The sequence below is a fragment of the Meriones unguiculatus genome, chromosome 1, assembly GCF_030254825.1.
Source record: "Meriones unguiculatus strain TT.TT164.6M chromosome 1, Bangor_MerUng_6.1, whole genome shotgun sequence".
Lineage (NCBI taxonomy): Eukaryota > Metazoa > Chordata > Mammalia > Rodentia > Muridae > Meriones > Meriones unguiculatus.
In genome coordinates this window covers 98,858,177-98,881,632 of record NC_083349.1, presented here as the reverse complement: position 1 = coordinate 98,881,632, position 23,456 = coordinate 98,858,177, and the positions used below count along the sequence as shown (strand labels likewise).

The 23,456-nt window shown below is 42.1% G+C and overlaps 1 protein-coding gene across 14 annotated transcripts in view; it reads left to right on the top strand.

The window, feature by feature from the left end:
• Positions 1–23,456, top strand: part of Arhgef33 (Rho guanine nucleotide exchange factor 33) — a 121,691-nt gene that overhangs the window by 58,908 nt on the left and 39,327 nt on the right. For 3 of the 14 annotated variants that reach the window (XM_021634368.2, XM_060363930.1, XM_060363936.1), the window contains 3 exons: positions 1,151–1,976; positions 7,966–8,105; positions 14,795–15,164. In XM_021634368.2, coding sequence (XP_021490043.1) covers positions 1,151–1,976; positions 7,966–8,105; positions 14,795–14,924 — 1,096 coding nt within the window. In that variant the 3' untranslated portion in view covers positions 14,925–15,164. The other 11 variants (XM_060363960.1, XM_060363972.1, XR_009584497.1 and 8 more) reach the window with 9 other exon arrangements.

Below are 23,456 nucleotides of genomic sequence, written 5' to 3'. Positions count from 1 at the left end.
GAGACCTTGTCTCAGAAAAAAAAAAATGCCAACAGGTAGAAAGCAGAAATTCACTTTGTGCATCACTTTAACTCTTGAAGCAGTATGAACTATGTTCATCTTCCTTTAAGTACAACAAATAGAGGGGAAAGGTCTACACTGTGCCCAGGCCAAACTATGGCTGTTATTACACTGTGTAGAAAAATAAAATCATCAGTCTTCAAAAATGGGTATTGATGTAAAATCAGTTCATTTTTTCACCTCTGTAAATCTGAGTTCCAAGTTTCATTTTAAGATCTCTGTCTTGCAATCCCTTTAAGTATTCACATATACATCCATATACACTTAGTATTCACATATACATCCATGTGAAATAGAATAACCATTTTGGTCAGTGTACAGTAGTTTGTCCAGTAGGTAAGCAAAAACATTATTTGATTTGTGTCCTATACTCCCCACCCCCAGACAGAGTTTCTCTGTGTAACCTTGGCTGACCTGGACTAGGCTGGCCTCAAGCTCACAGAGATCTGTCTGCTTCTGCCTCCCTGAGTGCTGGGATTACAGGTGTGCACCATCATGCCTGGCTTACAGGTTTAAAACTGTGTAAAACTTGCTATGTGCTCCCAGATAACAAAACGGCAGCACTGGGCAAATTCTGATAGCGTTTACATCACATTAATGTCTTGTGGGTCACTTGAGATGACCATCAAGATACCTTTCAGCCACTCAACTTTTAAAACGTTTATTATACAAAGGTAGATTTTACACACGAGTTTATCCTCCGTATCTACATCGAGTTCAACAGTTTATTCAGCATCACAATTGTTTATGTGCAAAGACCTGGGAGTTGTATCAAGTTCATTTTCCGCTATTGTGTATGACTCTGCCACGGCAAGAAAGGAAATTGAAAAGGGATGCCTTGGAACAGCGTCTCGTGGCAGGGAAGCTCGGAGCTTCCCCCACGCAGTGTTGACAGCATTCGTCTGCTGGCCCTGTGATGTCTCAGTGACTGAGCTTGAAGCCAAGGCAGATGACTTTCGTGGCCGCTGTTTCCAGTCTTCAGGCAGGCCTAGAGATTCTTGAGAAAGCTCCCTAGTCAGTGTGAGGAGAGGAGGGTAAGAGCTCACAGCACTATTTGATCGTTCCTCTTGTACTGTTCGCCTCTTTAAAGCCACTTGATGCCTTCAGCGAAGAAAGGCCAACAGCAGCAGAGCCTCATGGAGAGCATGCAGCCCGGCAAGCCGGGGGACTGGGAGATGGAGGGCAGAAAGCACGAGCGGCCGGAGGGCCTGCTGGCGCCGGCGCAGTTCTGCGCGGCCGAGCAGGACGTGAAGGCGCTCGCCGGACCGCTGCAGGCCATCCCGGAGATGGACTTCGAGCCGTCCCCCGCCGAGCCGCTGGGCAACGTGGAGCGCTCGCTGCGCGGCCCGCCCGAGCTCCTGCCCGACGCGCGGGGCTTCGTGCCCGCCGGCTACGAGGAGTTCGAGTACGGGGGCGAGCTCTTCGCGCTGCCCGCGCCCTACGACGAGGAGCCCTTCCAGGCGCCGGCGCTCTTCGACAACTGCTCGCCCGCCTCCTCCGAGTCCAGCCTGGACATCTGCTTCCTGCGGCCCGTCAGCTTCGCCATGGAGGCCGAGCGGCCCGAGCACGCGCTGCAGCCGCTGCCCAAGAGCGCCACGTCGCCGGCAAGCAGCAGCGGCGCCTACAAGCTGGAGGCGGCGGCGGCAGCGCAGGCGCAGGCGCAGGCGCACGGCAAGGCCAAGCCGCTGAGCCGCTCCCTCAAGGAGTTCCCGCGCACGCCGCCCGCCGAGGGCGTGGCCCCGCGCCTCTACAGCACGCGCAGCAGCAGCGGCGGCCGCGCGCCGCTCAAGGTCGAGCGCGCCGCCGCGCCGCACGGGCCCGCCGCCGCCGCCGCCGCCTCCCGCGGGGCGCCGCGGACCTTCTTCCCCCAACAGAGGTCCCAAAGCGAAAAACAGACCTATTTGGAAGTAAGGAGGGTAAAGTAAAATCGAGCCGACGCCCGCCTCGGCGCCCCGGGCCTCCCCCTCAGGGCCAGCCCCCGGTTCCCGTGGCGGGGAGGGCGGGCGGAGGCGGAGCCGGCACGCGCGTGCCTGCAGGCTCCGGCCGAGGTGGCCTTCGAAGGCGAGTGGCAGGGCGGGTACCACACCAGGAGCACGAAGGCAGAGAGGGCGAGCAGAGGCCCAGACGCACACGAAGAGCGCGAATTCATGAGCGAACCGGTTAATGGTGGATTAATTTCCTCCTGCGGCCCTGCCTGGTCTCAATGCGCAAAAAAATAGCGCTGTGTGCCAGCCACTTCCAGTATCTTTCTTTGGCGTCTAGGGAGGCTGCACGTCGGCCCGTCTCAGTGTAGGCTTCGAAGCTGACTGCAAAGCGAATTCGTTTTCGCTTGCTTTCCTCGAAAAGGCTGTATTGACTCGAATGCACCTTTAGCTTCGATGAATGTTGAGGCATTTTGATGTCTGTCCTTGGTGTCTCCAAGCCTTGGTTTATTTAAAAGTATGTTGCAGTACTAACCACGAAGAGGCAAGTTCGTGGGCAGACATACACATTTTCAGTGTGACAGAAACAATCTGTATTAACACTGTAGCGCCCGCCCGTGCCACCACCCTTCCAATCCACGCATTATCAAGAGAGTGTGTCAGGCTGATGGTTACAGACTCAATTTCCAGCCAACACGGTGCCTGTGTACCAGGCTTTCTGTGCTGATTGCTGAAGCTTCAGAAATCAACAGTCCGCAGCGTCCCACAGGACTGCTGGCTTAGCGCACGGAATTACGGTCAACTCGGGGCGTACAGGAGGGATACCTAAAACCCCTTGGCATGATGACGTTAGAGAATGCCTTCTAGGCAGCACACCGAATATCTCGATTAGATTTTAAAAGTTTTTAGAAGCTACTTGGGGTTAGGGTTAGCGGAGCTTTAATAAAAAGACTTGGGCATAGTGGATAAGGGGGTTACTTTGGTGAGTTGGGAAAGGTGGAAAGAAAACCAGAGAAACAGGAGGGGAATGCATCAAGGCAAGCCCTGGGGTTTGCTGCCTACCTGAGTTCCAGCAGGGGCAAAGAACACCTGATATTGTGGTCTAGCAAAAGCTGCTGACATTCTTCAGGATTCTGAGATTTTTTTTTTCTTCTGCCTCCAAGACTTAAAAAGTTTTATCTGCCAAAATTTCTGAGACAAATCAATCGTAGGTAACCTTGAAAGTTCATTAAGAAGAGGAAGGAAATTAAGAATAGAAGGAAATTAATAGTTCCAGTTCAACCTGAGAGAGGCAGAGGTATACATCAAAATATTCAAGTAGTGTGGCTGTGCTCTAAAGAACACTATTTTACATGTTCATAAAAATGTGAGGTTTTTGGCCTAACTCATGAAATGTTTGAAAATTGGAACAATTGCCAAGGAAAAAACTTAGGAAATTATTATTTGAAAGAAATCTTGTATCTGAGAAGCAAACAGTAAGTAAGATATTTGTGGCCACTTACTGGATATACCTCTAAGCAATGACAACAACCAGCATTTCCTAACATGGGAAGGTGAGTCAAGTCAGGTAAAGAGGAGACACCAAGGAAGAACCGTGAAGAGTTTAGGGAGAAAGGGCTGCATGAGGATATACATGCTTGGGCATGTGTATGTAACACAAGCATGCCTGTGTGTGTCTGTGTTTAAGGTGGGGATAGCACTGGGACTTCAGATGCAAAAGAGAAACCTGTCAAACTATCTTTAAAGGAGTCAGTTTTCAGCTCTTGGAGTGAGCAAAGCCATTCGCTTCTTCAGATCTACTTTATACCCTCCCCCTGTGACCAGAAGAGCCTCCTAAAGCCAGTTCTTGATGTGTTTTCTGAGAGTCAAGAGAGAAGGCAGCATGTTTTAGTACAAGAGCTTCGATTGGGCAGAAGAAACCCTAGGCTCTAACAGGTTCTGCTGTCAAATGGCTGCCTGCTTTTGGACAGTTCACATGGCATCTCTGTGCTTCCAGTTTTCTTATCTCCAAAAATAAGATACTTAGGGGGCTGGAGCGATGGCTGCTCTTCCAGAGGTCCCAGGTTCAATTCCCAGCACCCACATGGGAGCTCACAACTGTTTATTACTCCAGTTCCAGGGGATCCGACATCCCCTTCTGGTCTCTGGCATTAGGCATGTACATGGTGCCAGACTTACATGGCAGAACATCAATACAGATAACAAAATAAGTTTATGTAAAGAAGAAAACATTTAGTGGACAGCAGGATGGCTCAGCAGGTACAGGTACTAACCGAAGGCCTGACTTTGGCTCAGATTCCAATTCCACAAATGGCAGGAGAGAACTAACTACTCAAGAGTTTTCCCTGACTTCCTCAAAGATTGCCTGCCACCTATGTGCTGAACTCACACACACAATCAAAAACTAGTAAAATTTGGGCCAGTGAGATGTCTCCGCAGATAAAAGCACTTGCCACTATGCTTGAGGACTTATCTTTTGACCCTGAGAACCTACATGGTGGAAGGAGAACTGATTCTTGAAAGTATCTTCTGATTTCCACATGTGCCCAAATAACAAATGTGATCATAATTTTACAAATGTCTATATCTACCTCACAGGGCTATGAAGATGGGCTCAAATAAGATTGTTTGAGAGTACATTTTGTAAAGTATGAAATGCAGGGCTGATAAAAGATGTTAAGACCGTAGTTCCACAGTCAGATTTCCCTTAAATAATTATGGTTTCCCTGAATGAAGGAAGTGGCACTGAACTGAAGACCACTTTAATGGAAGGTCCGCAGTTGATAGGAAGCAAAACCAAGCCCTGCTGCGGTCTCTGAAATTCCAATCCCGGATCAGGTGTTTTGGCCAACACTATAGCCTCGCTTTAGTTCCTACAGGAACCTTCTAAATTGTGATCTTGGAAGTAATAGTGGATGCATCAGTCTTATAATTTTATAAATCCAGAACCTGTAGGCAGACCTACTGAATCAGAATCTACTATTTAGGATTCATAGTTAGGTGTTTAATATAAACAATAAGTTGTAGAAAATTGGTTATTATTTACTGTTAATACATGTAATTATAGTGGTTAATTATTTAACCTACTATAATGTCAATAAAAGACAGACATCTGATAGATTTTAACATGCCTATACACTGGAACTGGGCAGAAACTAACCCCCTGACTACCTTTTATCTCCCAGCTGCACATCCCATGCCACTTGCTTTAATTGTTTATGGCTGGGCTGCTTCCCCTCCATAATCCCAAAATACTTGCTCGTGCTTTTCATCTGGACTTCTCTCCATCACCCCAGAGCAATCTCCTTCCGGCCACCTGGTTCTTCTTTACACTAACCCATGGTGACTCTGCTTCTTCCTTCCTCCTTTCCTGTACCTCTCTCTCCTTTTTCCCTTCTTCCCTGTCCTGTGATCCTCTGTCCTCCAATCCCATGAACCTTCAATCCACCTACCTCACTTTTCCCAACCCAGGTATGCAGGCAACTTTATTTAACCAATCAGGGATTATTTGAAGGCAAGGTTACACAGCACCACTTTGGTATATGTGAGGTAAGCTTTGTAGAACAGTAAGAATCTTGGGGACAAGCAATTAATTAATACAAAGCACCAGACCATGTTGTAACAGTAAGTGCATTGGGCAGAAATGTGCTTGAAACCGATGGTTTTCATATCTAAGTATGCATAACAATTATGTATACTCTAGAGATTCCTGCTTCACAGACTCCAGGATGCAGCTTAAAAATCTGTGTTTTTAAGTAAAATCAAGTGTAGATGGTCCTAGGGTTCCAGGAGTGTCCTTTGAGAAGCATTACACTAAGTCACCAGGAAGTTGGTCTCCATGGTTTAGTTAGGAATCTTAGTGGCTTCTCAGCTTTCCCAGCCAGCTACTACAATCCCAAGTGAAGTTCTCAAAGTCACATCTAGATGTTTCCTAGAAAGACATCTTGCCTTGCTTTGCTCCTCGGCAAGCATAGTCAGCCACCCAGCTGGACTTGCAGGCCGCAGTTGGTGTGTTTTCTGCTTTGACTTGGGTTTACTCAGAATTAAGCAGCTGGTTTTAGATTGTTTTTAAATTTTTAAATCACAGTCACCTCAAGGTAAACATTCTGTTCATGTAGGCTCTAAGTTTGTGTGTGTAGCTAACATATATATGCACTTAAGTATATTTTTACATGGTAACACATCTCACATTTAAAAGTAAACAAATACACAAAAGAAGTATCTTAGCTGGGTGTGGTGGCACACATCTGTAATCCCAGCACTCAGGGAGGCAGAGGCAGACAGATCTCTGTGAGTTCAAGGCCAGCCTGGTGTACAAAGTGAGTCCAAGACAGCCAAGGCTACACAGAGAAACCCTGTCTCGAAAAACAAACAAACAAACAAACAAACAAAGAGTAGCTTTATTTTTAGTTGTACTCTAAATATGGACTGAATTATATAAGTAGTATATTTATAGTTTAGACATATCAGTTGATATTAGCAGATCTGACTTCTAAAAAAAACTACTCGCCCCCCCCCATACAGAATTAAGAACACAACTTTAAAATTATGGTTACACTGTTCAGCACCGTAATCTCAAAAATAAAACAAACAGTAACAACAACAACAAACCTTTACTATTAAGTTTTCTCACTTTGTAGAAAGAGAAACATACCCAACAATACCAGGGGTCAAGTATTGGCTTATTCAGCAAGACACAGCTGATGCCAGAACAAAGTTTATTTTCTTTTTTTTTTTTTAATTTATTTTATTTTGTTTTATGTACATTAGTGTGATGATGTCAGATCCCTTGGAACTGGAGTTACAGACAGTTGCGAGCTGCCATGTGGATGCTGGGAATTGAACCTGAGTCCTTTGGAAGAGCAGACAGTGCTCTTTAACCACTAAGCCATCTCTCTAGCCTCAAAGTTTATTTTCTATATTTATGGGAGCTGTAGAGATGGCTCAGTGGTTAAGAGCACTGGCTGCTCTTCCAGAGGACCTAGGTTCAATTCCCAGTACCCACACGGTGACCCACAGCTGTATGTAACTCCAGTTTTGGGAGATCCAATGCCCTCTTCTGGCCTCCATAAGTACCAGGCATACATATGATACACAGACATACAGACAGACATACAAAACACCCATACACATAAAGAAAAGAAAAATGTGTTCACTATTATTGTGTGTGCCATAGCAAGCATATTGAGGTCAGAGAGTGTCCTGGCTAGTCTTTTGTCAGCTTGATAGACACCGGGGTTATTTGGGAAGAGAAACTTTAAACTGAGAAAATGCCTCTTTCAGGGGTGTGTGTGTGTGTGTGTGTGTCTATTTGTATGTGTGTTTCTGTTAGTGTGTGTCTGTGTGTTTTGCCCCCGGCTGGGTGTTCTAAATCAGTCTGATCAAACCATGGCGAGTAGGTAATATTTCTCCATGGTTTTGCTTCAGTTCCTGTCTCCAGGCTGTTACCCTGAGTTCCTGCCCTAACTCCCCTCAGTGTCGGGCTGTTACCTGGAAGTGTAAGATTCAATAAGGCCTTTCTTTCCAAAGTTGCTTTTGGGATGTGGCCTTTATTTATCACAGCAAGAGAAAGCAAGTGAGGACAGAGGGCAACTTTTGGGTTAGCTTTCTCCTGACACCTTTATGTAGGTTCCAGGGATTGAGCTCAGGTCTTCGGGCTTGTGTGCCTCTGCCTGCGAGCTATCTCCTCAGCTGTACATTCTGTACTTTTTATTGTTAGCTAACTTCCTTTATTATCTTTCTTATTGTATACTGCTCTGGACTATTTGCCTTGATTTGTAGGCAGACATAAACTTGGACAGTGTTCCGTTTACCTGCGGATTTCATGCCCCTGGGTGTGCTTTTGCTGGCACTCTAAGCCCACAGGTAGTCTTGGGAGTAGGGGAGGCAAGTGGCAAAGCTAAAGAACCATCCCACAGCCAGGGCTATCCCACGGAGATGTTTTCTGGAAAAGAGTGAAAACATGCCTCTCTTGTGTTTTCAGGATATGCACTTAGAGGATGCCACCCGATTCTGTCCAAAGGAAGAAAGAGAGAGTGAGCAGACTTCTTTCAGCGATCAAAATCCCAGGCAAGACCAGAAAGGGGGCTTTCGAAGCTCCTTCCGCAAGCTCTTTAAAAAGAAGTGAGTAGCCCTTAGATAAAACAGTGTTGAACTCATTTCCCTCTGACAGAAGCCTGAGGTTGTAACAGTAGTGACTACTAAGTAGCCTGGCTCACACAGCTGTTTCAAGTTCAGTGTTTGTATCCAATTTCTGAACAGGAGCAAACTCCCTGCCACTTCTTAAAATCCTCCCGATTCCCAAAGTTGTGTTTTGAGAGGAGTGAACAGAGGAGCTATCCTGGCAAAGGGCTTAGAGGGAGGGGTCCTCTCTGGGAGCTGGGTGTCCAGGCAGAGTCTTTCACCTGTGGAAAGTTTATGAGGACATCTCAGCATGTCTGCCCTTGAGCCTCAGTATCTGGCTTCTTAGAAATGCGTATGTATTGATACTTACATAAGGGTTTTCTCTGAATGAATGGATTTGGCTCAGGTCCTAGTGAAAACTTTCAGAGTGTCCATATTAGATAAGAAACGAAATATATTTCTTTTTTGGTCTTGCTAAGTCTTATTGTTGCATGAAGCATTATTGTTGCAGATATTTTGGCCAGTGCCATGGTGCAGATTGGGAGGTAGGGCCAGGCCCAAGCATAAATGTGAGGAAGAGAGAGGTGACCACATAGTGATTCAGCAGTTCAGCTTTGCCTGCCTGGGCGGCTGCTGTTTCTACTTCCACTGGTCCTCAGAACTACCTTCCTGTCCCTTATTAGAGATCATTGTAAGTCTGTTTTCAGTCTCAAGTCTATGTTTTAATTATTAGAAAAATTAAATGAAGGTGTTATTGTTGCCTTTGGAGACTTATTCGGAAATCACTTTCTCCTTGAAGGTGGAGTTACTGGTTGATTTAGACACTGGTCCTGCTAGAGGAAGTGGGGAGAGCCTATGTTGGCTTTCTTTTTAATGATTTGTCTAGTTCTCCTGCAGTGGGAGGGTGGTGTTGAGATTAGTGGGTATCTGATTGTTGGTCCTTGCCTGTTGTTACTAGAAGGAGGAGGAAGAGGAAAGAAGAACATCGGTTCTACAGTTAACCACAGCCCTGCAGTTAACCACAGCCCTGCAGTCTCCTTCCAGTTTGCTAGGCAACCCAATGCATGCATGACTGTTGGACCCTCGAGTCACTTTGCATAGGGATTGAGGCTTGAGAACTGTTCATCCCTCTCTAGGACTGTGGATTTAGAATTTTCTTGGTCTATAACTGCTAATGATGGAAGTGGGGAGAAGTGTACAACCTGACAGTCTAAATTTAGGTTCTAAAGTTAAACTCCTAAGGACACACACTGCTTGAGTCTGTTGCATATTTTTTTAAGTCATAAGATTCCCAAGAGAAATAACTATTTGTCACCCACTGCCATTTATAATGTCTGAGCACTAGCTGTTGGAAAACAGTCGGCAACAGATACATCATTGGTTTCTTTACAAATCCCTGTTCATCAAAGAGATGTAAAAAGAATGGCCTATCAGTTGTATGAGGTATAGGGAACAGATTTGCCCTTTTATATCCAGAGGGTAGCACCAGCAGAAGTGAGGAGGAGGAAAAGGAGGAGGAGGAGGAGAAGGAGGAGGAGAAGGAGGAGCAGCAGCAGCAGCAGCAAGAAGAGGAGCAACCTAAAAATGTACCTTCCTGGTACTGGCGAACTCAAGAGAGAGTGGGTTCTCTTAACTAGAAGCTAGATGATTCTGGCTAGTTTCTCTGAAGAGTATTCCCACATTGGGTGGGAGATTGCTCAAGAAATCATAGTTATTTCTAGTATGTAGATTTGTTTTATCTATACTTTGACTTTATTGTAGCTTAGTCTGAATAGTCTCTTATTTATATCACCCTAAACAAGAAATGAATGTGGTGTTGGGCCTATAATTTTAAAGTTCCCCCAACCAGAAGGCCAGGTTTTAATCTTTCTATAGCTCGCAGCCCCCACAGGCCTTGGTATAATGCACACAATTTGCTGTCACGCTCCTGATTCACAGTGGGTAATTGCCTTTAGTCCTCCTGCAACATTGGACATTTTTCTTAGGGAAAAGGCCAGTGGATTCTCTTAGTGCTCTCATAGATCAGTCTGGATCAGTCATATTATTGTCAGCAACAATGGCACTGTCCTTTTAATTTAAAATGTGAAGTATTATCTGAGTGGAAGTGAAGGTGGAGCTGCTCAGATAATTCTTCCTCTGGCAGGCTTCCCTGGCTTAGAAGATCTGGTCTAGACAGTCATTACTATGCAGGTGGTTCCAATCCAGCTTTGTAGTTATGGAGCTCTTTGAGGACTTGGCAAGGGTTAAAAAAAGCAGTTTAAATAGCTTCTTTTGAGTTTTTCATCTGAAAACCACTAAAAGTCTGTTAAGGACCACACTTCTATTACAGAGAGAAGGGCTTGTGCCTTTAACTCAGATGTGAATACAGTATTCTTGTATGTGTGCATAACTCCAGACATGCATATAGGATCAGGAATGACATGGTCTCAGCCATTGCATAGGAACTTATACACTGAACTCAGGAATGCATAGGATGAAAGATATACTATCCCTTCTAGAAGAATCTATATGGAGATTATTAAAGATTTAAATCTAGATTATTGTAAAAGATGTGGTACAGGTAGAAAAAAGTCAAAGCATTTTGTGTGTCAGGAATTCAGTTGGCAGCAAGCCCAGTGACTTTCAGTAGCTAAGCCTGGGTCCCAAACTCCAGAGCCAGACCTCTCAGGAAAGCCACCCCTGTCATGGTTGGGGCTTACTGCCTTCCTCCCCTACAGCCCTCCCCAGTTCAGTCCTGTCTACACTGACACACTTTTTGTTCCATAGGGGCTTGTTTGGCTGGTGGCCCCACACACCCAGAATGCTGCTTCGGGATGAAGCTAGGCATGGAACCAGATGCAACAGAAAACCCGAGAAAGGGTTCTCTTCCCTCTGAGGCTGGGAGGGCCGAATGCTCATGCCCACAAGGATTCAAAAGGCAGAGTCAAGTTGACATCATAAAAAATATTCTGAAAAAGTGCCCACGATATTTGAGGAAAAGGATAACCCTTTTATTGTTCCCATCTCAGGCACACTTGCCCTGGGTAGATACCAGGTCATAGACCCCTGAAAGCTGTACAGAATTGGTCAGAATGAAGCCTACTAACTTAAGGTCTGAGAATGTTAAATGACTTTACACATTCTAAATGTGATCCTTAGAACAGAGCTGACATGAAAGGCTAATGCTTGACTGAGTACTTAACTCTCTTGTCCTTGAGTAAGATGAAAGACCAAACTCTCCCCTTTAGAAGAATATATATGGACGCTGTCAAAGACTTAAACCCAGACTGTTGTTAAAGCTGAGGCAAATGGGTTTGCACTTTTATGTGTTAATCTTATACTTGACTAAGCGAGTACTCTTGGCTGGGGTGTAGCAGTGGGGAAGAGATCGTGTAAAACAGCTTTGGAGCAGGGAGGATAGATGGTGCCTCCCCATTATAGTATCAATTTTGTGGTCAGTAGAAGATAAAGAATATGGCATCCATCTACTGATTATATTTCTTTCACCCTTTTCTCTTCCTCTCTACTACTTCATAATTTATATGATTATTCTATTCCAGCCATCATACTCCCTCCACCAATTGCATCTACTCTATTTTATTCAATACACATGGTCTGGAGTACTTCCGTAGGGCCCATATATTTGACTGTCAGTAAGTCCTTTTCGTTTGGTGTCTTCTCAACAGTTTTTGCATATGCCTCCCTGTGGAACAGTCCATATAACAGAAAGCAGGATTCTAAAAATCAGTTGGTCATTTTATAATAATTTTCTCTACCTCGTAAAACCCAAACCAAGTCCCACTGATCCTCTTACTCATTTTGCAGTTCTATCATATCTCACTTAATTTCCTATGTGAATTGCAAATTCAAGAAGGGATGCTTTGAAGGGAGGAGTGCTTTAGGTTTACAGCTCTGATTGGGAATGCTTCTCAGTAGGTCATCTGAAGTCAGTGAAGTGTCTTCAGTGTACTAGGTTCTGCCCAGCACAAAGCAAGTAGAAGAAATAGCTCCTGCCCATTTGGAGCATATAGTTCAATGTAAGGGTAGTATAGGTACAAGTTATAGCATATTGCACATAGTAAGAGAATGCTTTTTCACCACCCTGTGCATGCCATGGTTGACTGACTTGACTAATATAACAGGTGCTTCGCTTCCTCCGACCTTCTTCACCTGAATGTCCTAACACTTTCAATGAGGGTCTTTTACAACAAAGAACCAGCTCTTTTTATGTCAGAGATTTTTTCTGGTTTATCTGTAGTAAAGTTGTGCTTAACTGAACCACCCAATTTGCAATTTTCTTTTTCTCTGTCACTTGAAGGAAAGTTATCAACAAGTCCATTCTGTTTCCCCTTTCTGTCAAATTATTGGATGACTTTGTGTCTGAATATATTGACAGCCACTGTATTCTGCCCAGAGTTCCTGCCTGTCCCTTCAGTATCTGCTTAGATATGCCCTGCAGTCTGTCGTGATGGTGTCTGGTGTTCAGAGGCAATTTCTGTGTTTTATAAAGAAAGAGAATAAAAAGAAAACACACTATCTCTTTCTCCTAGATTTTGTAGGGGTTTTTCCTACTTATTTACAGCCACACTCTTAGAAGAATCCAGGCATACCTGTGGTATGTTGAGCATTATAAAAGTCAGCTGAAATTGTCTTGATAAAAGGTGAAAATGAGCTTTGAATCATTGCTGTAGTAGAATTGTGTATTTTGAAAACTAATAGTAAGTTAGCCACTAGTTACTTAGCAATTAATATTCAGAAATGAAGTTGTTCATACTGGAAACAAAGAGAAGGTACATTTTATAAGAGCAGTTAAAAGAGTCTGAGCTGAGTTTGTGGAAACTAGACAGGGCGATTTTGGCATTTGTTTCAGAAATGGGAACGCAACTGGTGAAGATTTCTGTGGTCCTTGGGGCTGGTGGTGACATCAAAGCTTTCCCATTTCCAGGTAAACTTCAAACAGTTGCATGTGGGAACCTCCAAGTGTGACATGTTGGGTTTTGGAGAGATCAGATATAGGTAAGAGGGGAAATGTGAGGTGAAGCTAACTGTAGACTAATGGTTCTGTTGAGAAATTTTCATAGGGGAAAACAACTGAGAAGAGACAGCAGCAATTGAACTCTTGCTTCCTGCCCTAAGACGCAAGGGCGTCTAGGCTGCCGCATACCAGAAGACAGAGAAAGAATGAATAGCCAGGAGGTATCTTACTAACACATGGGGCACAACTGTCCTAACTAGGGATCTGGAGGGAGGTAGGAGTCCTGAGAGCTGAAAGCAAGCCTGGAGTTTTAGGGAAGATGTGAGTCTGTTTCTAGGGAGTTTAGGCTGTCTCTGAAAAGAGAAGTTCACCCCATCCAGATATCTTTTTATCCAATGAGCACCCAGATGTACTGGAGCTGATAGAGTAATTTTCATCTGTTCACTGGGATGTAGTGGGAAAGTACTCCTTTCTAACCAGAAGTAAAAGCATCTTAGGTAGCAATGGCTTCATTTTTTATATCAAATTGCAAAAATAAAATATCTAGTCCGTTCATCAGGTTTCTAGACATCTTTAGTCTTTCTGTAGGTCCAGTGTTTTTACATGAATAATAGAAAAGGATGTTTGAATTCTTACCAATAAATTCAGTAAATAAAGATTCATAATTAATAACAATTGTTAATAACAAGGACTTGGACTGGGGATATATAGCAATAGAACACTTGCCTTGTGTGTGAGGGCCCTGGGGCTAATACCACCAAAGTCGAACAAAGTAAAGCACCCCCCACACACCCACTTAACCAACATAAGCCTCACAAAACAAATAAGGGCACAAACAGTATACCAGTGACAGTGAAAGAACATGGAGGCAATTTACCTGCCTCTGTGTTTAGGGAAACATGCCTAATGCAGGGTGTGGAGAACTGGTCACTTGAGCAGGCGCTTTGGAGCATCACTTCCATGCATCCAAAATGAACACTCTGACAGTGGTTCCTGGTTCTTGGGCTACTTTCACCCATTCTAGCTCAAAGTTTAAATTAGTGAGAGGGCTTCAGTGTAATTGTATGAGAGGTTATTTTCAGAAAGCTCCTCCCTCTAGGGACTTCTTATATGAACAGACTGGAGAAGGTACAGAGCTGGAATGGATTGGCCAACTGGTTTAGCCAAGAGAAAGGAAGAAATCACCCTTGACTGGGGACTCACATGGACTGAGCTGACTGTTGATTAGTCTTGGCCTCTTCTGTGGTGGTTGAGATAACTGTACTGATCTCTGCATTCTACCAAATGTAGCATAAATATGTGGTTGGTGTCAATAAATCTTTCCTTTACAATGAAAACTAGTAAAAACAAGAGTTTGTAATGTAATGCCTAGATTAAGCAAAGGCCCCTGATAACCATTTTAATTTAAGGGCCTTGGTAATCTGTGGCATAGCTATTTCATTGAATCAAAAATAGATACTTTTGAGCTTTATATGTTACAATGCTTTTACACAGTAACTTACACTGACATATATAGTAGTCACAGATATCCCCATGGAGCATTAGAGAGATATTTTGTATGTTCACTGCAAATTTAAGATACACATATCTTAAGTTTTGAAATTCAGGGGAATAAAAAAATGATTCCAGACCTAGGAGGCAACTGTTTACAAATGCAAAACAATTTGGATAGATAATATTTGAAAACAATTAAAACCAAATCAACCTGTACTTTATCTGTGTGCTGAGATTTTAGGTCCAGTGGATCAGAATACAGGGAAAAAACTAATGAGAATCCCTCAATGGATCCTTCACCCACCAAACAAGATTTCTTCAGAAACCGACTTGCTCTTGCAAATGACCTTGACCAAGGAACAGCTGTGTAAACACATTTACAGCTGTATTGTCGAGTGGTAAGAGGAGGGTAAAAGCTTGTATATATCTCTGAAGGAATATATATTACTAAATATTTACATACGAAACTAAATCAACATACAAGATAATGAAGAGATGAAGATTAGTCTATGGTTAAGACTTGACTTAATGAATCTCAGCACTTGGGAAAAGGGAAACGAAGACTTTTCACATCATTACAGAAAAACATAATAAATTTGGAGGAAAATAAATGTCTGTTGACCTTGAAGTCATTCCCCAAGTGTAGTAATAAGCATGTTCATTTTTAGCATGGATATGAATTTTGTGCTTCCTAGGAATTTTAATTCATAGCTCATGAATTCACCCACTGTGCTTAAACTGATATGCCCTATCTGAGGATCCAGTTGTGTCTTGCTTCGTATCTTTCCAAACCTCAAGGCAAAATATAGCATCCTTTAAGGCAAAGGGTTAACAGAACTGTATTTTACATGTACAAATCAGAGTTCTAAAGAATTTGTCCTTAAACTATAATTCAGAAGCTTCAAAACTTAAAGATATATTGTTCTCCAACTTGTTCTATGGTTCTGGAAATCAGTAAAGGGAACAGGGGTGAGGACAAAGACAAAAAACCCTTTCCTCCTATGGGCTGTATTGAGGATGGCAACAGTTACAGATTCAGTAGATCTCATGAGTTAGACACACTCATGCCTAGAGAGATCAGGGAAACAAAGTACTGACATAACCAAATCTTCTGTCAGAGTCTTTGAACCCAGGGTCTTATGCATGCCAGGCAAGTGCTCAACCATAAAGTTACATCCCATCCCTAAAACCTTCCTTTAGTCTGGCCTGAAGGTCACCTTAGCACCATTTCTTTAATGGTCACATCTATACAGTGGTTACTACAAACACAGGTTGGAATGAAAACTCAGGGATGTACTATTCAAGTCTCCTAGGAAGTTAGAGAGAATTGACGCTTTCATAGGCCAAGTAGAGGACTCAGTCTACTGCAGTAAGGCCTGCCTGTCTCTGGAGTAATAAGATGTACTGTTCCACCCAAACATGCCCCAGATGGCCAGCATCCCGTTCCTTGATAGGCCTCAAACATCAGGTCTGTAACAGAAAGAAACAAACAAAAGATGTTTAAACTGCTTGACTCCATGGTTAGGCAGCCGGCTAAATACAGTGTTAGTATTCACAAGGGTTTCTGCTGACAGTGCTTCTGTAGGGTTCTTCTGTAGGATGCTCTGTTAGCTGTGTCATCTTAAGTATGACAGCCTTTCTCATTGGCTACTGAGTAAATGGGAGCACACCCATTAGCACGCAGTGAAGTATATGAAACATGTAAAGGGTTGCTGCTATGTTTTTGGAGTTTCAATATTTAAATGTCAGTCAATATTTTCATTTCCCTGAAATTAATAGACCACTGACATCAGGTTTTTATCAGGCTAAAATTGATCTGGGGCAGTGCTTAAAAGCACAATGCCAAATAAACAGTACGTGGAGGGTGAAACAGAAATAACTAAGCTGTGAACACAAATAAGATTTTTCCTTTCATAACCTGTTTGTCAACAAGACAGTAGGTTACTAGAAAGTTTTGAAAATATCACACACCTCTCAGATTTTATTTTGATAACACACTCCATCTGCATCTACAAACCATCATTGTATATTATTAAACTAATAGTAATGTTGCTACTCTTGGTCCCTATTTCCTGTTAACTGGATACTGGGTAGGTGTCTTTCTAACCACCTCTAAGCACTCTGCCTCCCCTATCCCTAGGACATTCATATTCCCAAACACATTTTAGTGAAATTCAACTCTTGTCTACTCTCAGATTTCCAAATCCTCAACATCACAGTTCAGGGTCATTCTCTAGTAGGGCTTCTAGTTTTCTGACTGTTCCTTACACTTTGCAGTTCTATATGAACTAACAACTAAACCAGGCGTTTACTTTTGCCAGTAAGACATCCACTTCCCAGCTCACTCTGACTTTACACCCTTGCTCTAGCTCTTCCTGCTGAAGTGATCCTTAAGATCCAGGTTAAGCCCTCATTTTTCTGAGATCCTATGTGGTGTGACCAGTTCATCTTTCGATGTATTACTGGTCTTACTTTCCCATCAGGAAGTCATATCCTTTCAAGGGCAGGACTGTGCTCTTTTTTAGGTGCTCTAGAAATCATTTCCGCTTTTCATTAGATAGAGCTTCAGCATTGTTACTTCAGTCTCTCACCTTTTTAAAGGAAATAGGCCAGTCAGAAAGGAAGATACAGTTGTCTTCAGAATCAGTGAAAGGTGCTACTGCCATTTTAATACCTCTCTAATTAAGAGAAAAATAGATTACTCTCTTTTCTTACTCCTAGCTCATCTCATAATTTTTCTAGATAGCAGTATAAATTGGTAGGGGAGGCATGGTCTTTACTGACCCATGATATTTGGCAAAATGATGCATTCAAGATAGAGTCAAGGGGCAGAACTGACAGTTGTCTCACCTCTGATTTCCGGCCCTCTAAAGTGAAATGTGTACACAGACCACTGGTGTCTGCCGGAAATGACTGAGAGGAATCACTAAGGGATGCATATCTTTGTCCCTAGTCCTGTAGTATCTTTTGCAGCCCTGAAGGATCTGCATACAAGCTCAAGCAAGGAGTGTCTTAGTTCTTTGCTTTCAGAGTTTGACCCTCTAAGAACCAGGGATTTGTGGGTTACAAAATTTTCTCATGGGCAATTTCATCATGTGAGTGTTTAATGTGAGATTTGAGACTAGATTGTTAGGGGAACTACTGGAATGGTGGGTTTTGTTGTTGTTGTTGTTGTTTTGTTTTTTGTTTTGTTTTGTTTTATGGTATCACTTACATCCATCAAGAAAAGAATCAATTGCAAGCCCTTAAGAATAAATGGCTAAATGTCTTAGAACAATAAAATGATCTAGTATTCAGACTAACTTTTTCACAAAACGTTGCCATTAATAAGTTTCTTCAAGAGCCCCAAACAACAGTGCTTTTAGTAAAGTTAGAATTCCCTGTCCTAAACAATGAGTTAAAGACTTAAGTGCAGGACTTGTGGCTGCTAAACATTCTTGGATTTGTGGTATTTATGCCAGTAAGACTCACAGTATGGGGAGGAAGTGGGAAATGAGGGGAGAAAAATGATGGGAATATAGACATACATACATATGTACATATACATATATTCTATATTAAAATCTATATACACACGAGTTTCTTATGTATCTCATACTGTGTAGCTTAGGATGGCCCAAACTCCTGATGGTTCTGCCTCCATCTCCTATGAGGTATGACTACAGGCACGCACCATCGTACCTGGGCTTCGTGTGTGCTCGGCAAGCACTGTTCACTGAACTACAGCCCCAGTCTGACATCTGTCTCTTTTAAAAAAAGGAGTAAGAAACTGGTATTTTGCATTTAAATGTTGATTATATAAGAACATAAGGATATGAATATAGGCAATGCTACAAATGCCTTTTTGAGGAGTTACTATTTGTTCAAAATAGTCAAGATTTTATCCTCAAACCAAATAACTTTTTCCCAAAATGTGTTATTTTCCGGGAGCTCAGCACATAGTTTTTAAGCCATCCAAGCTTGTTCCCTGTTTGTAAGCAGAATGTAACATCTTTCCTTTAGGTACAGTAACCCAGAATTCTCTTAATTCTTTGAAAGAAAACTAAATTGCTTTTTTCTCATGCATATGAAGTTGATACTGTAAAGATAGCAGGTTCTATTATAAAGGACTGCTAGCAGATAACATGTGTTTCAGTTATCACCAAGCCCCTCCCCCCTCATTATCACAGTTTCTTTTCTACCAGAGGCAAGTTTTTAAGCATCATACAAACATGCTCTTATTTGTCCCACCTTTAAATATAAAAGAAACTCTCTCCTGGCCTCTTCTTTTCTCCAGTTTTCTGCCCCCTTTTACTGTAAAATGTGCAAGAGAAAACCACTTCAGTTCCTTTCCTGCAATTTTTTTTTTTTTTAATTAAACTTACTAGGCCCAGGCCTTTGCCTACTCACTCCCAGAAGCTTCTTGAGGGGTATCACCGAAGCTGAGGTATTGGCTCACATTTGTTATTCCAGCAGTTGGAATGTGGAGGCAGGAAAATCATAATTTTGAGGAAGGTTGGGCTATATAGCAAGATAGACTCCGTAACAAACAACAAAAACCTCCCAGTAATAATGTCCTCATTGTTAAACATACGGTCCATCCTCAACCTTACTTTATCTAGGAGCAAGGTCACTTCCTCCTTTACTAGACTGTTAGGGCTGTACACACCCCTGTTTTCAACTTTCTTCATGGTAGTTCCATCATAGTTTTATTTAGACTGCAGACTTTAAAGACTTTTTTTTTTCCTGGGCCAGAGATGTAGTTCAGTGACAGACAATTTGTCTAGTATGCACAAGGCTATGGGTTTTATCCCCAGCAATACACACACACACACACACACACACACACACACACACACACAGAGTTTACATGAAAATGGCCACCAGTTTTATGTCTTTAGAACTTTCTCCAACTCCAGACCAATATCCCCAGCTGTTTCCTCTTGACTTAAGATGTCAGGTTTACTTTTTCAATGCTCAGTCGTGTATCTAAACCTTCTTTCACAGTATCTACCCCACTTCAGTTAATGGTAATCTTTATTCTTGCTGTGGCCCAAAACTTTGAAGTTGGCTTTGTGAATTTGGTATTTTTTATACAATATTCAGTCAGTTGGTAAGCTGGCTGTCTTTTAATACATTCCTTACTCTGACCTTCCCCTTCCATTGCTCTTGTCCAAACCATTTTGTTGGGCTGGCCTTCCTATTTCTGCTCTTTATTTAATTAAACTGGATCCTATCATTCTTCAGATCAAAACTTGTAAGTCAGTGGTTTTCAGCCTTCCTAATGCTGCAATTTCCTTCCTAATGCTGCAACTCTTTAATACAATTCCTCATGTTCTGGTGACCCCCAACCATGTTATTTTTGTTGCTACTTTATAACTGTAATTTTGATACTGTTATGAACTGTAAATATCTGTGTTTTCCAGTGGTCTTAGGTGACCCCATGAAAGGGTCATCTGATCCCTCAAAAGGGTTCCCACAGTTAAGAAGCACTGATCTAAGGGCTCTTGAATTGTTATAATGGCTTTCAAAGCTTTACGTGATCTTCAGGTTAAACTCCCAGGGGCACCTCCTTCCAATCTTTCCATAGTCATTTCTTGCCCGCACAAGCAACCTGTGTATTCTCACATATATCAAGTGTGTCCCTCCTCCAGAGTATCGAACTGGCTCTTCTCTTAGTGACTTGATGTCTCATTCTTTCACCCCTTTGAGGTTTTCATGCATCTCTATAATGCTAACTGATCATCACATTTAAATTTCACACTTCTAGTCACCAATCCTTTTTTCTCGTCTTAGCAGTTAAAATTTTTAATGTATAATATTCTACTTATAAAATATTGTCTACATCTTCTCACTAGCTCATAAATCCCATGAAATGGATTTTTCATCATTACTATGTTTCTAATATCAGTTGTATAAAAAAAACCCACCAATATTTGTTTATTGCTCAGTAGTCAAATGGGCTCTTATCAAATGCTAATAATTTAAGGTCGCTCAGAACCAGTCTGAGTAGTGATAAACAGCACAGGAAGCCATACTGAATCAACTCATAGGATGTCAGGACAGAAGCTAACCTCTTAAGAACTGTCTAAAGCAGGCAAACTGCAAACACGTGTTTTCTGTTTGTATCTGCCATATGGTAAGTGCTTTGCGAAAGGCATTGTGCTGTGCACATCACCCTTCAGCTCTTCTTGGGTCCTTGTGATGAGTCGTCTGTTCACACAGGAAGAAGTGCAAGCAGAACAAACAGGTGTGCTCCGCAGCACCTGCTTTCTCTGTCACAGTCAGCCTTCTGTGTCTTGATGAGTTAGTTACTAAGGTAGTGAAAGCAGCTACAAAACAGTTGGAAGTTTTTCTGGCCTCCAATAACTATCAAAGGTCCCAAAAGGTAGCATGGCCATAAACTGCTTTTCTGGGCTTGTATTCTAAAAGGTGCAAAAAGGCAGGCTCACCTGAAGTTTTGTTCTTGAGACTCAAATGCCCTCCTCTTTGATGACCTAGCTTTTACTTTTGATTATAAAGTAAAATGGCGAATCTCTTGGTTAAATTTCAGAATTAATATTTGAGGAGCAAAATCAGAATCTCTGACTAATATCAGTGCTAGTATTATTGACTTCCAGGTAGTAAGCTGATTACCTAGAATACATTCAATAATGCATGCTGGGAGTCACCATTGTAGGCATCCCTGAAGGCATCCTCCAAATACCAGGAGCCCTGAGTCCTAGTCTCTGCTAGGCATTAACACATCACTTTGCCTGCTCCTCACTTTCCTTGATGCTCTGTTTGCTTTTCTCTTTACAGTGCACAGATGAAACAGGGCCCCACTGTTAGCAAGCACTGTACCACTGAGTGGAACCCCATCCCAGTTACTTTTTCATTTTGAGACAGGTGCTAGGATGGCCTTGAACTCACTATTGTTCAGGTGTACCTTGAACTTTTAATATTTTGACTCAGTCTCCTGAGTAGCTAGGATCGCAGACCTGTACCACCAGTAGAGTTGGCTTGCCCTTATTTTGAAATAAATGGACTGAATCTATTAATTGTTTATTATTTTTATGTTGTAGTATACATTGACTGTATATTTGCCAAGTTCTTAAGTTACAACCTTAAGCTCTTTCATGCCAAACTGAAAAGGACTTTTTTTGTTTGTTTTGTTTTTCAAGAAAGGGTTTCTCTGTGTAGCCTTGGCAGTCCTCAACTTACATTGTAGACCAGGCTGGCCTCACACTCAAAGCGATCCACCTGCCTCTACCTCCCTGAGTGCTGGGGTTAAAGGCATGAACCACCACACCTGGCTTCTGAAAGGACTTGTAAAGTCCATCTTCTTGACACCAGCTAGTTGCAGCAAAAGCTGCCTTACAGGGACCTGCAATACCCAAGCACGTTCTTTTAGAAATGTAACCGCACTCTGAAAGTTCATTCTGCATATCGACAAAGGCCACTTGGCATCCAAAGCCTCCCTGTTACAAATACTAGTATCTGACACTAAACTTAATTTATCTTTTTAAATTGGTTACAGGGAATAGTGTCCCCAAAGGAAGACGTGATAAAATATAAAGTATTTCTATATGAAGGTGTAAGCTAAATTAGAATCACTAACAGCTTCAAAATACTGCCTTCTGAAATAAATGCATGCAAAAATAATACACTTGTGGGCTATGTAAGGCATTATTTTTATTACTTTTCAATTTATCTCAGTAATGCCAGGAAAACAACAGCCATTATTTTCACTTTTAATGCAAACCGAATACGGCTACACATAGAGGACAAAGAGTACCTATAAATATGTTCAGGTACAAAGGCCGTTAGAGATGTAGAGACCACACTTTGTTCTTACATCAGAGTAAGACAGAGCATTTTTTTGACAGTTACTTTAGCAAAAAACCGTGCTACTAAACAAAGGCAAATACACATATATACACAGACACATCTCAACTAAAAGTATACATGTCACTTTGACAAATTTTCTGGTGTTTTCACCAGATATTTGCAATCCCAACCCCCCTACCCTAGTCCCACTCCCAAATGCTGACTTGATCTGAAGAAAAAAAGTTAGAGATGTTAATTAAAGGCACATTTGGCAGCTACTGAAAGTGGCATGCATCCAGCATGGGTGCATACTAGGACACACCACATGTAACGTGCATCTTTTGTGTATCCTGGGTGGTAGTCCAGTGTGACCCACCTTTAGCTAACTTGCTTTATAATTTTTCAGCAACTGGCTACTTAATGCACTATTTTTATTAAAGGCAAAAGGGAAATTTGCTCACAGTTGACAGAAAATGCACTTTATGGTATCAAAAATGGAAAATAAGGCATGAAACTTAAAAAGAATTTACAAGTGCTTTGTTGTTTAGATTTATCATGTAGAGCTGTTTTTTCAGAATATTTCACTGCCCTATGTATAAAAGAATATGAAATTATTTTAAAAGTTAGTACTGTTCTAAATGAAAGAAAACATTCAATAAAGCCATCACTTTCCTTCGCATTTTACTGCATAATTCTCTTTTAGTCCAATTGACAGTAACCTTGTGTTGTGTATTTACTGGTGAAGATTAATGTGCAATATACAGAACCTGCACCTGCACAACAGCCAAACAACAGAGATGGAAAACATGCAAACCCATCCGGCAGTAGCAAACCAGGGATAAATGGTTGCCTTGATTTTGAATCTGAAGAGGGGTAGGAAGGGTTTGCTTCTGTGTGTACTCTAGCTGGGACAACATCCCCATCTATTTTTCAGAACCACTAAATATCCCTAATTTAGGCCATTATATTAAGATAATGAAATAACATGAGCAAAATTTAATTGCAAGATCATTATGATAAATACCACTTTGGGTTTGCATTAAGGAAGAATTTGGAATCATAGCATAGCCTCCAATTTAAATAGTACTTTAGTAGAATGTTGGCATTCTCTTGGC